The sequence below is a fragment of the Mustela nigripes genome, chromosome 3 (assembly GCF_022355385.1).
Source record: "Mustela nigripes isolate SB6536 chromosome 3, MUSNIG.SB6536, whole genome shotgun sequence".
NCBI lineage: Eukaryota > Metazoa > Chordata > Mammalia > Carnivora > Mustelidae > Mustela > Mustela nigripes.
The window spans coordinates 94527618-94540047 of NC_081559.1; the positions used below are offsets into that span (position 1 = coordinate 94527618).

At 36.1% G+C, this 12430-nt stretch overlaps 1 protein-coding gene across 2 annotated transcripts in view; it reads left to right on the forward strand.

The window, feature by feature from the left end:
• The window catches only part of ZRANB3 (zinc finger RANBP2-type containing 3), a 334039-nt gene that overhangs the window by 236259 nt on the left and 85350 nt on the right, over positions 1 to 12430 (forward strand). For both annotated transcript variants that reach the window (XM_059394390.1, XM_059394391.1), the window contains 2 exons: positions 5064 to 5235; positions 7134 to 7250. In XM_059394390.1, the coding sequence (XP_059250373.1) occupies positions 5064 to 5235; positions 7134 to 7250 (289 nt within the window). The remainder of the gene's footprint in view (positions 1 to 5063; positions 5236 to 7133; positions 7251 to 12430) is intronic.

Sequence of the window (12430 nt, forward strand, 5' to 3'; positions counted from 1 at the left end):
TGAACAATCCAGAAATTACATTAATTCTGTTGACAATAGCATCAAAAAGAATAAAATACTTAGGAATACAAAAGACGTGTAAAACTAATATTCTGAAAGCTACAAAACGTTGAAAGAAATATAAGAAGATCTAAATTAAACATCTCGTGTTAATATATCAAAAAGACCCAGTACTGTTAAGATGGCTATACTCCTTTAACTTGTCTATAGACTCAATAGTCTATCAGTATCTCTGCTGATTAGAAGGGTAATCACAACAATGTAATCAAGACATTGTTACAAGGATAAATATCTAGATCAACAAGAGAATCAGTAGCCCAGAAATAAACTCATACATTTTAAAGACGAGACTAAGACTATTGAATGGGGGAAAGAATAGTCTTTTCAATAAATGGTGCTGGGATAGCCATATGCAAAAGAATGAAATTGGACTTTGAACTCACTCTGTATACAAAAATCAACTCAAAATGGTTCTGTAAAAACAAACTATAAAACTATTAGAAGAAAGTATAGAGGTAAATTTATTCCTTGGTTTTGACAAGAAATTCTTAAATATGACATTGAAACCACAAGCAACAAAATACCAACTAGACAAATTGAACCTTATGAAAACTAATAACCTCTGTACTTCAAAGGACTCAACCCAACCAGAGAAAATGAAGACAACCCACAGAATGGTAGAAAATATAGGCAAAGCATATATTTGATAAGTGACTCAGGTGTAGAATGTGTAAAGAACTCATACAATTCAATAATAAAAAGATAAGCAACCCAATTCAAAAATGGGCAAAGGATTTGCATAGACATTTCTCCAAAAAAAAGTATGCAAATGGCTGACAAGCACATGAAAAGAATGCTTGTCATCATTAATCATCAGGAAAATATAAATCAAACAGTATGGCTAGAAGCAAAAAGTCAAATAACAAGTGTTGGTGAGGCTTTGGCAAAACTGAAATCCTTGAATACTGCTGGTGGGAATGTAAATTGGTAAAGCTGCTTTGGAAAACAATCTGGCACTTCCAAATAATTTTTTTTTAAAGATTTTATTTATTTATTTGACAGAGACAGCGAGAGGAGAGGGAGAAGCAGGCTTCCTGCTCAGCAGGGAGCCCCATACAGAGCTCAATCCCAGGATCCTGGGAACATGACCTGAGCCAAAGGCTGACACGTAACAACTGAACCACTCAGGAGCCCTTCCTCAAATAATTAAACATAGTATTACCGTATAATTCAGCTTTTCAGTATGTAGGTGTATACCCAAAAGAAATGAAAAAATATATGTCCAAACAAATACTTGTTCATGAATGTTTTCAGAATGTTTTTATAGAAGCCAAAAGTTGGAAACAACCAAAATGTCTATCAACAGGTAAATGGATAAATAATAGTGAATTCTCCATACAATAGAACATTATTTGGCCTTAAAAAAGAATGAATACATGCTAAAAGCATGGATGAACCTTGAAAACACTGAAAGAAGAAAAATGAAAGGAGGCAATCACAAAAGAGTATCTACTATATGAATCTGTATATTTGGAAGTTTAGGAAAATCTTTTGGGAGAGGAAATAGATTAATGGTTGCTTAGGACTCAGAGGCAGGACAGTGATTAAGGGAGTGATAACTAAAGATTATGGGGTTCCTTCTTGAGATGTTGAAAATGTTCTCACATAGATTGTGGTGATGGTTGCACATATCTGAGAGTATATGAGAAACCATTGAGTTATATACTTTAAATGGATGAATTATATATGGCATTATGAATTACATCTCAATAAAGCTGCTTTAATAAAAGAATAGGCTGCTCCAAAAATATATATAGTTACCATCAAATTTAGCAGAGAGAGACCAGACATTTATAGGTGGCATTTCTTTTAGCCTTCCTTCCCCATCTCATTTCCCTTTTGTACCCCAAACTTGAAGTAGGAGGTTCAGCATACCATCCTGTCAGTAGTGGGTTTTGGTATTGTTTTTTTTTTTTTAATTTTTAAGATTTTATTTATTTGAGAGAGAGAGAGCGCAGAAGCAGGAGGAGTGGCAGACAGAGGGAAAACCAGGCTCCCTACTGAGCAAGGGCCCAATGTGTGATCCCAGGACCTTGGGATCATGACCCAAGCTGAAGGCAGAACCCAACCAACTGAGGCCACCCAGGTGTCCCCTGCCAGTGCTCTTTAGAAAAGTCATTGCAACCTGCCGTCTGACTCCGGCCTAAGGAGAAGGGTTTTGGGAGAAAGGATTTCTCTAAACCATGGCTCATACCAAGCATAGGGCTTGCAATCAACCAGTGGTAAAGTATCCAGGAGGTAACTGGCTACAAAAGCTTCTCTCAGTAGTTCATCCTCTCCTGGGTAAGAAGTGAAATAACCTTTTTATCACAAGCCTGTTACAAGTACAGTGGCATCTGAAATTAGATTGCTCTGACTTCTAAACAGACATGCCCTTTCAGAGCACAAGTATTGGTGCTCTGAAGGAGGCAAGTGCAGCCTGTGTGGTTGGCTTGTTTGAAGACATCTGTGTGCTGTCCATTCCAGTGGGGAACAATTGTGCCAGAAGACTTCCACCTAGCATGTTGTAGTCCTATAGAATATATTGCATAGGTGGAGAATAAGTGAAATAATTCATTTTAATTGTAAACATTTCATTTGCAAAAAAGCTAAAGACTCAACCTCTTTTTCCCATCGTTGGTAGTTCTGAACACTAGAATTTTTTTTTACCAGAAGGTCAAAATGAACCTACGTATATGATTGTGAATGGACAAAATGGTGACGTAATTGGGTAGTGGCACATTATTTTTCCATTTTTATTACTGTGTGAATTTTTAATATTAATATGGAGACATAAAACATTAAAGGAAATCAACTGTCAGTAATATAATTTATGACAAATATAAATAAATCTAGTAAATCTTTTTTTTACAATGCCACCACTTAGCTTTTTTTAAACAAGAAATGATTTTTTATCACAACTGAGGAGTAGCTATCATTTTATCATCTATTCACTCAACTTTTCTCATTAATTTTACATGCAAGTGCATGGTTTTTCTTAAAGATTTTATTTATTTACTTAATTTTTTTTTTAAATTTATTTGAGACTGACAGAGAGAACAAGCTGAAGGAAGAGAGGAGAGAGAGAAAGAGGGTGAGAGAGAAGCAGACTCCTCACTGAGCAGGGAACGTAACGTGTGCGTCAATCCTAGAGTCCTAGAATCATGACCTGAGCTGAAAGCAGACCCTTAACTGACTGAGCCACACAGCCTCCCCTAAGTGCATATTTTTAATGTTGTCTGTACTATTCTTGTGTATTTGTTATCAAATATGTTTAATTTAAAAAATTGTTAGCAAGTTTCAAATATCTCAAATTGACACTGTTATGCTAAAATACCACACAAATTCCATTAAAATGGGTAGTTTATTTATTAATATCAGTAATCATGTTACAACCTACGAGGAGTTTTTCTGTTCTTAATTGTCTTCTATCACTGCTCTTTAATCATACAGGCCCCTAGAAGATGACTCAGAATTTTGTGGGTAGTTTTTCGGTTGTCACAATGATAGGGGCATGTTAGGAGGCCAGCTATCTTGATGCCTAAGTTCAATATACCCATTAGATACCTGCTCTCAGTGCTTGCTGCTTCCAATTCCCAGACTTCTAGATTAGGACATGTTCACTTTCGCAAGCATTTTACATTATGGCTTCTTTTCTTTTACCAAGTCAGTCACCACTTATCTGTCAGCATTGACTTCTAAACATCTGTTGAAATTTTTTACCATGTTTTCTTTCCCATTCTCTCTTACATAGTGGGTTTCTGTCCTTTTTTTTTTTAAATTCCTTTTAAAATTATTTATTTATTTCAAAGATATTATTTATTTATTTGACAGATAGAGATCACAAATAAGCAGAGAGGCAGGCAGAGAGAGAGGAAGGGTAGTAGACTCCCCGCTGAGCAGAGAGCCTGATGCGGGGCTCGATCCCAGGACCCTGGGATCATGACCTGAGCCGAAGGCAGAGGATTTAACCCACTAAGCCACCCAGGTGCCCCTTAATTCCTTTTTTTAATTTAACTTTATTTTTCCAGTGTTCCAAGATACACTGTTTACATATAACACCCCGTGCTCCATGCAATACATGTCCTCCTTAATACCCACCACAGGCTCACCCATCCCCTCACCCCTTCCTCTCTAAAACCCAGTTTCTGTCTCAGAGTCCACAGTCTTTCATGGTTTGCCTCCCCCTCTGATATCCCCCAATTCACCTTTCCTTTCCTTCTCCTAATGTCCTCCATGTTATTCCTTACATGTTCCACAAGTAAGTGAAACTATATGATAATTGACTTTCTCTGCTTGACTTATTTCACTGAACATAATCTCGAGTCCCATCCATGTTGATACAAACAGTTGGGTATTCATCCTTTCTGATGGCTGAGTAATACTCCATTGTATATATGGACCATATCTTCCTACTGTCTGTCCATTGTTTTCAAAGGCCAAGCGATCACCAAGAGATGAATCTGCTGTGCTTAACAGCTCAGTGGGTGATAGCTCGTCTTAGAGGATATGGCAGACATTTTAGGTAGTTTGGCTATGGTGTAGACTAGCTGGTGTCTTGGTAGTTAGTGCCTAGTTGGGGCTAGATCTGTTAAGCACATTGCCATTTCTGAGCCCACCTAAAATGCCAGTTGTACGTAAAGTTATCAGCACATATTCGTCTTGGCAGTTAGTGCCTAGTTGGGGCTAGATCTGTTAAGCACATTGCCATTTCTGAGCTCACCTAACATTCCAGTCATACTTAAAGTTAGTTCATTCTAGCCTTGCATTAACTCACCGTGAACAGTATTTTAGACAATTAACATTCTCTATGAGTGAGAGTAATGTGTAATCTTACTCATTACTTTTTCTCAGGCTGAGCTTTTGGAAACTGATTTGCATTCAGAAGTAACAGTATGGTGTTAATGACAAGAAGCAGTAACAGTGTGACGGCTCCTTGTCATTAAAAGGAAAACACTGGATAAATTGTTTTCCTATTCCTAACATTCAGCTTTGCTACATATAGTTTTTCTTCATATTAACAGATTTTTTGGTAGAAGGCCTCAGTGGGATTGTAGAGGGGCATCAAATCTGAATGAACTTCATCAGCTATTAAGTAACATAATGATCAGAAGATTGAAGACTGATGTTTTAACCCAGCTGCCCCCCAAAGTCAGACAGCGTATTCCCTTTGATCTTCCAACAGCAGCTGCCAAGGTGAGAATGCTTATTTGATTCAAAGTCTTTAAGTCATTTTAATGAAACATTGCACATATTCGTATTTCATAGAAGGAAAAGTCTGTTTTCTTAAAATGGGGTTAATTAATAGAACATATGAACTTCATTTCAAGAAGAGAACATGAAAAATTTAACTTTAAGTCATCAAATAATGTGAAAAGATTCAGTATCCTATTGATTTAAAAAAAATACTTCTGCTCAATATAAAATAAAAGTACTTCAACTGCAATGAAGATTTAGTATTAAGAATTCTAAGTACCTATAGGGTGTAAAGCTCAATAATTAGGAAGCAAAGTTATGTTTCTTGCTCTAGGATTTTTTTTTTTTTCAAATATGAGCTGTCTTCTAGAATAACTTGGATATAGCTTTCTTCTTGAAGATCAGAAAACTCTAATCATATTGAAAGATGTGAAGGTCTATATATTAGAAAGTCAAATTGTATTTTACCTAATCCTTATCTACATTTACTTTTAGCATGCACATGCTTATATATTCTCTGAAATTTCTTTAAATCTGGACAGGACTTGACAAAGACTATTTATTATTGCATAGTTTTATCTTGAACGTTTAAGGTAGACATTTTATAACCATTGAGCAATATGTTACCGATAAAATAGGAATAATCTGATTTTCTTTATCCACCATTCTAGCATTAGGAAGAAAAGTGAAAGAGTCAGTGTATGATTACATTACATTTTTATTTAGCTGATATTCCTCATGCTTATTTATTTATTTATTTGTTTGTTTATTTTAAAGATATTATTTATTTATTTGACAGACAGAGACTACAAGCAGGCAGGCAGAGAGAGAGAGAGGAGGAAGCAGGCTCAGCAGGGAGCCCAATGCAGGGTGATCCCAGGACCCCAGGATCATGACTCAAGCCAAAGGCAGAGAATTTAACCCACTGAGCTACCCAGGCACCCCGATTTTCTTTCTTTTTTTTTAACCTTATAATGTTTTTATTATGTCGTTAGTCACCATACAGTACATCATTAGTTTTTGTTTGTTTGTTTGTTTGTTTTAAAGATTTTGTTTATTTATTTATTTGACAGACAGAGATCACCAGTAGGCAGAGACGCAGGCAGAGAGAGAGGAGGAAGCAGGCTCTCTGCCGAGCAGAGAGCCTGATGTGGGGCTCGATCCCAGGACTCTGGGATCATGACCTGAGCCGAAGGCAGAGGCTTTAACCCACTGAGCCACCCAGGCACCCCACATCATTAGTTTTTGATGTAGTGTTTCATGGTTCATTGTTTGTGTATAACACCTAGTGCTCCATGCATATTTAAATGAAAGCGTATCTTGTTATGAAAATACTTTGCTACCATATACATTTTCACTGTTTCCTTTTTTATGTATATAAACTTTTATTTTTACTTTTCAAAATGTTTTACCTTAAGAAAAACTCTAATTGCTTGATTTATGTTAGCAAAGAGCTTGGCTTTCACCCACAGCTTTTCATTGGTTTCTGCCTTTGGTGTGAACATGTGACTCACCTTTCTCCATATTGATGTTTTTAAGTGAATACATTGATATCTTTGGGAATTTGTTCTCATATCTTTACAAAGAAAAAAAAAGGACAAAATTCATTATTGCAATAATTGTTCTTTTTTTTTTAAAGATTTTATTTAGTTAGTTAGTTGAGAGAAAGAGCACAAAGTGGGGAAGGATCAGAGGGGAAGGGAAAAGGAGGGGGAAAGAATCCCAAGCAGACTTCCTGCTAAGTGCCGACCCCAAGTTGGAGCTGGATCTCATAACCCTGAGATCATGACCTGAGCCGAAATCAAGAGTCAGATGTTTAATGGACTGATCCACCCAGGGCCCCTGTTCTTCTGTCCTTTATGCCATATTTCTAAGCATTGTTATTTTCTCCCACATAGGAATTGAATGCCAGCTTTGAAGAGTGGGAAAAATTAATGAGAGCTCCAAATTCAGGTGCTACTGAGACTGTCATGGGGTTGATTACTCGCATGTTTAAACAAACTGCTATTGCCAAGGTACTTATTGCTGAGACATATGTTTCTCTTGATAAAAATTATTTAATGTATTTTAATGCTTTTATTTAAGCAGCTTATTTGCATACTGTAACGTGTCTTTGCCATTTAATTTTTTGTAAGACTTTTTTTTTTTTTTAAGATTTTATTTATTTATTTGACATAGAGAAATCACAAGTAGATGGAGAGGCAGGCAGAGAGAGAGAGAGAGAAGCAGGCTCTCTGCTGAGCAGAGAGCCCGATGTGGGACTCGATCCCAGGACTCCGAGATCATGACCTGAGCCGAAGGCAGCGGCTTAACCCACTGAGCCACCCAGGCGCCCCTGTAAGACTTTTTATTTATTTATTTGACAGAGATCACAAGTAGGCAGAGATGCAGGCAGAGAGAGAGGGTAAAGCAGGCTCCCTTCCGAGGAGAGAACCCAATGCGGGGCTCGATCCCAGGACCCCAGGATCAAGACCTGAGCCGAAGGCAGAGCCTTTAACCCACTGAGCCACCGAGGCGCCTCATCCATTTAATTTTTTAAATCTGATATGGAAAATTCAGGCATATTCAAAGTAAACAGTGTTATAATGGACACCATTATATCTGTCCATATATTGGTCTTTTCCAACATATGGGTACACTTTGTTGAGGGAATATAATAGGCTTTACATGTTCTCATTTAAAGGACATACGTGTATTCATCTTTGTCATCAGATTTTTCTGTGGTTTTTGATACATAATTGCTACAAATAATGTTTTTATTTAAGTCAATCATTTTTAATTGGTATTGTGATTCTAGTTCCCTACAGAGATAGATGTGCTCATATTCTATCTAAAAGTGCAAATTAGAGGTGTTAGAGTTTTTAAATCTCAGTGTGCATATAAAGTAGATTCATCACACGTTCTTGTTTTTACTAGCGTGATAGAACTTAGACATGCTAATGAGTGTTACTCTTTTCCAATTCTGAAATTTTTTATATAAGATAATTTTTTTAAGTGAAGTATGTTGAGGTGTAATTCACATTCAGTGAAACTTGTCCTTTTAAAATACATAGCCTAATGAGGCTTGACAAATACATAGGGTAAATCACCAGTACAATCAAGATAAAGAATATTTCCATTTGCCCAAAACTTCCCTGATGCACCTTTGCAGTTATCTCCCTCACACCCTGCCTTCTGCACCTCAGCAGTCACAGATCTAATTTTTACAACTGTAGTTCTGCATTTTCCTGAAAGTTCCAAAAATGGAATCACAGAGTATATAGCCTTGTGCTTAAAGCATAAAGCTTTTGAATATTGATCCATGTTTTGCATATGTCATTAGTTTCTTCATTTTTATTTCTGAATAATGTTTCGGTGTTTGGATATATAACAATTTTTTTCCCCTCCACCAGTTAATGGTAATGGGATCTTACGAGTTTGGGCCATTATGAGTAACTATAGGAATCATTCATGTACAGGTCTTTTTGTATGGACAGATTTTCATTTCCTTTGAGTAAATAACTGGGAGTGGGAATGTTGGGTCATATGGAAGAAACAGGTTAAATTTTATAAAAAGCTGCCAAATTGTTTTTCAAGTTATCATTGTCCATTCCTAGTAGCAACATGAGTGTCCCAGTGGTTCTGCATCTTTGTCAGCACTTGGTATTGACAGTCTTGTTAGTTTTAGCAATTTTTCACAGTATTTACTGGTATTTCATTGTCGTTTTAATTTGCCTTCTTCTAATGTCTAGTGATAGCATATTTTCATGTGTTTTTATCTATAATAGACATCATATATTTGTTATATATCATATAGTCTGTGCATAGCAAGCCCATATTTATATTGCATTATAAGAGTTCTTTTTTAAAAAGATTTATTTATTTATTTTAGCAAGAAAGAGAGTGGGAGTTGGTGAGAGAGGGAGTAGGAGAGAGAATCTCAAGCAGACTCCCCACTGAATATGGAGCCCAACAGGAAGCTCGATCCCATGACTCTGAGATCATGACCTGAGCTGAAATCAAGAGTGAGAGGCTCAACATGTCAAGGCACTTGAGTGCCCAGAGCTCTTTATATATTTTAGAAGCAAGTACTTTAACATATAGGTCTTTCCAAATATTGCTTCCAAGTCTGTATATTCCACTTTATTTTCTTGAAATTGTCTTTAAAAGAACAGAAGTTAAACTTTGAAACAGTCCAGGTTATTATTTTCTCTTTCATGTTCTCTGCAATTTCAGTCCTAATTAATTTTTGCTTATTCCAAGTTCACAAAGATCTTCTCTGTGTTTTCTTCTAAAAGTGCTATATCTTTGGGTTATATAAGTAAGTCTAGAACTATTTTGAGTTAATTTTTTTTAATGTGGTACAAAGTTAAAGATAGAGATTTAGTTATTTTGTTTTGGTTCCAGTGGGTTTTGATATTTTTTGTTTGCTTATGGATTTTCAGTTTTCATTTGATACTCATTATGGAAACCATTTTTCTCTCGTTGACTCACCTTAACACCTTCATAAAAAAAAATCATTTGGTTATATATGTGTTGATCTGTTTCCGAACTCTTGTCTGTTTCATTGACCTATACATCTCATCTGACAACACTAAAGCATCTCTTTAAACTACCTTTCTAATAAAGCTTGAAATCACATGATGTTCACTCCTACTTTATTCAAAATTATTTTGTCTGTTTTAAGTCCTTTGCTTTTCCATACATTGTTTAGAATTAGCTTATTAAGTGTGCAAACTTTTGATTGGAATTGCATTGAATCTATAAATTCATTTGGAAGAATTGACTTCTTTTTTTTTTTTTAAGATTTTATTTATTTGACAGACAGAGATTACAAGTAGGCACAGAGGCAGTCAGAGAGAGGAGGAAGCAGGCTCCCTGCTGAGCAGAGAGCCTGATGTGGGGCTCTATCCCAGGACCCTGGGATCATGACCCACGCTGAAGGCAGAGGCTTTAACCCACTGAGCCACCCAGGCGCCCCAAGAATTGACTTCTTAATAGTACTGAATTTCCTGATCCATGGAAAGAATATCTTCTCTCATTTCTCCCAGTTTTGTTTCCTAATTTAATTGAATACATTTTGCTAGATTTACTCTAGTTTTTTCATGTATTTTTATGTACTTATAACTATTTTTTTCTATTTAAATTCAGTTAATTAACATATACTGTATTATTAGTTTCAGAGGTAGAGTTCACTGATTCATCAGTCTTATATAATACCCAGTACTCATTACATCAAATGCCCTTCTTAATGTCCATCGCTCAGTTACCCCAGCACCTCACCACCCTCCTCTCCAGCAACCCTCAGTTTATTTCCTATGATTAAGAGTCTCTTATGGTTTGTCTTCCTCTCTGATTTCATCTTGTTTTATTTTCTCCTACCTTCCCCTATGATCCTCTGTTTTATTTCTTAAATTCTACATATGAGTGAGAGCATATGATAATTGATTTTTTCTGGTTGAATTATTTCACTTAGAATAATATCCTCTAGTTACATTCACATCATTACAAATGGCAAGATTTCTTTTTTTTTTTTTTTTTACTGGCTGAGTAGTATTCTGTTGTATACATATACCACATCTTCTTTATCCATTCATCTGTCGATGGACATCTGTGATCTTTCCATAGTTTGGCTATTGTGGACCTTGCTGCTATGAACACTGGAGTGCAGGTGCCCCTTCAGATCACTACATTTGTATGTTTGGTGTAAATTCCTGGTAGGGCATTGCTGGATTATAGGGTAGCTCTGTTTCCACTTTTTGAAGAACCTCCATACTGTTTTCCAGAGTGGCTGCACCAGCTTGCATTCCCACCAACAGTGTAGGAGGGTTCCCCTTTCTGCACATCCTCGCTAACATCTTTCTTTTCCTGACGTGTTAATTTTAGCCAATCTGACTGGTGTGAGGTGGTATCTCATTGTGGTTTTGATTTGTATTTCCCTGATGCTGAGTGATGTGGGGCACTTTTTCATTTGTCTATTGGCCATTTGGATGTCTTCTTTGCAGAAATGCCTTTTTATATCTTCTGCCAGTTTCTTGATTGGATTATTTGTTCTTTGGGTGAGTTTGATAAGTTCTTTAGAGATTTTGGATATAAGCCCTTTATCTGATAAGACATTTGCAAATGTCTTCTCACATTCTTTTGGTCCTGCCCAGTACTGTCCATAGACATAGTGTGGTGTCAGGGAAAGAGAGAGAAACTCCCCAAAAGTGCCACCTTTAAGTCTCAGCTGGATCAAGGAGACTGCCTTACATTGAATTGGCTGTAGAGACCAAAGATGTCCCCTGCCCCCTACCAAGAACTTAGCACTGAGAAATCACCCAGTTATGCCTACCTTTGGGGGAGAGAAACACCTGTGTATAGTGCAGGCATATAGGAACTACTGGAAGCTGAGAATGCAGTAGAAGAACGCATGACATACATTATCACAAGGTAGAAGCATCCTCTTGCTGGGGGAGTCCAAAGTTTTTAGTGTACTAAGAGTAAATGTAACAAAAAGAGAGTTTAAATACAAGGGAACCTAAATAAAACTCAGTAATGACTAGATTCTCTCCTACCCACACTATCACCCTGATCCCCTCCACAAAATACCTGAGTGTATAAATACCAATTATTTCAGACTGTCCTGTTCTTCTACACATAATTTCTAGCACATAATAGAAATTATGAAATAAACAAAAAAGCAACTTTAAGAAACTAATATATTCTCAAAAGATAAAGCAATCAATAAAACCAAATTGATTAGTGACCTAGACTGTAGAACTATTAGACAAGGGCTTTTAGGAAGCTATGAATAATGTTATGTGATCTGGTAACAAAGATAAACAATATGCATGAAAAGGTGGGAATTTCAGAAGAAATATGGGTATTTTAAAGACAGTAAAATGGAAATGCTAGAAATTAAAAAAAAAACAGAATAAAAAAATTATTTCAATCAGCTTATAAGCCAATAGAGAAGATAAAATGTAATCATAAAAAATCTAAATGTCCTGGATATTTATCCTAGAGAAATGAAAACTTGGGTTTACACAGACTCCTTTATGGAAATTTATTTATAGCCAAAAACTGGGATATAACCCATATGTTCTTAAATTGTAGTATATGCATACAATAGAATACTAAATTAAAAGGAATGAACTATTTATAAACCCAGTAAATTGGAAGAATCTTTTTTTTTTTAAGATTTTATTCATTTATTTGACAGAGAGAGATTACA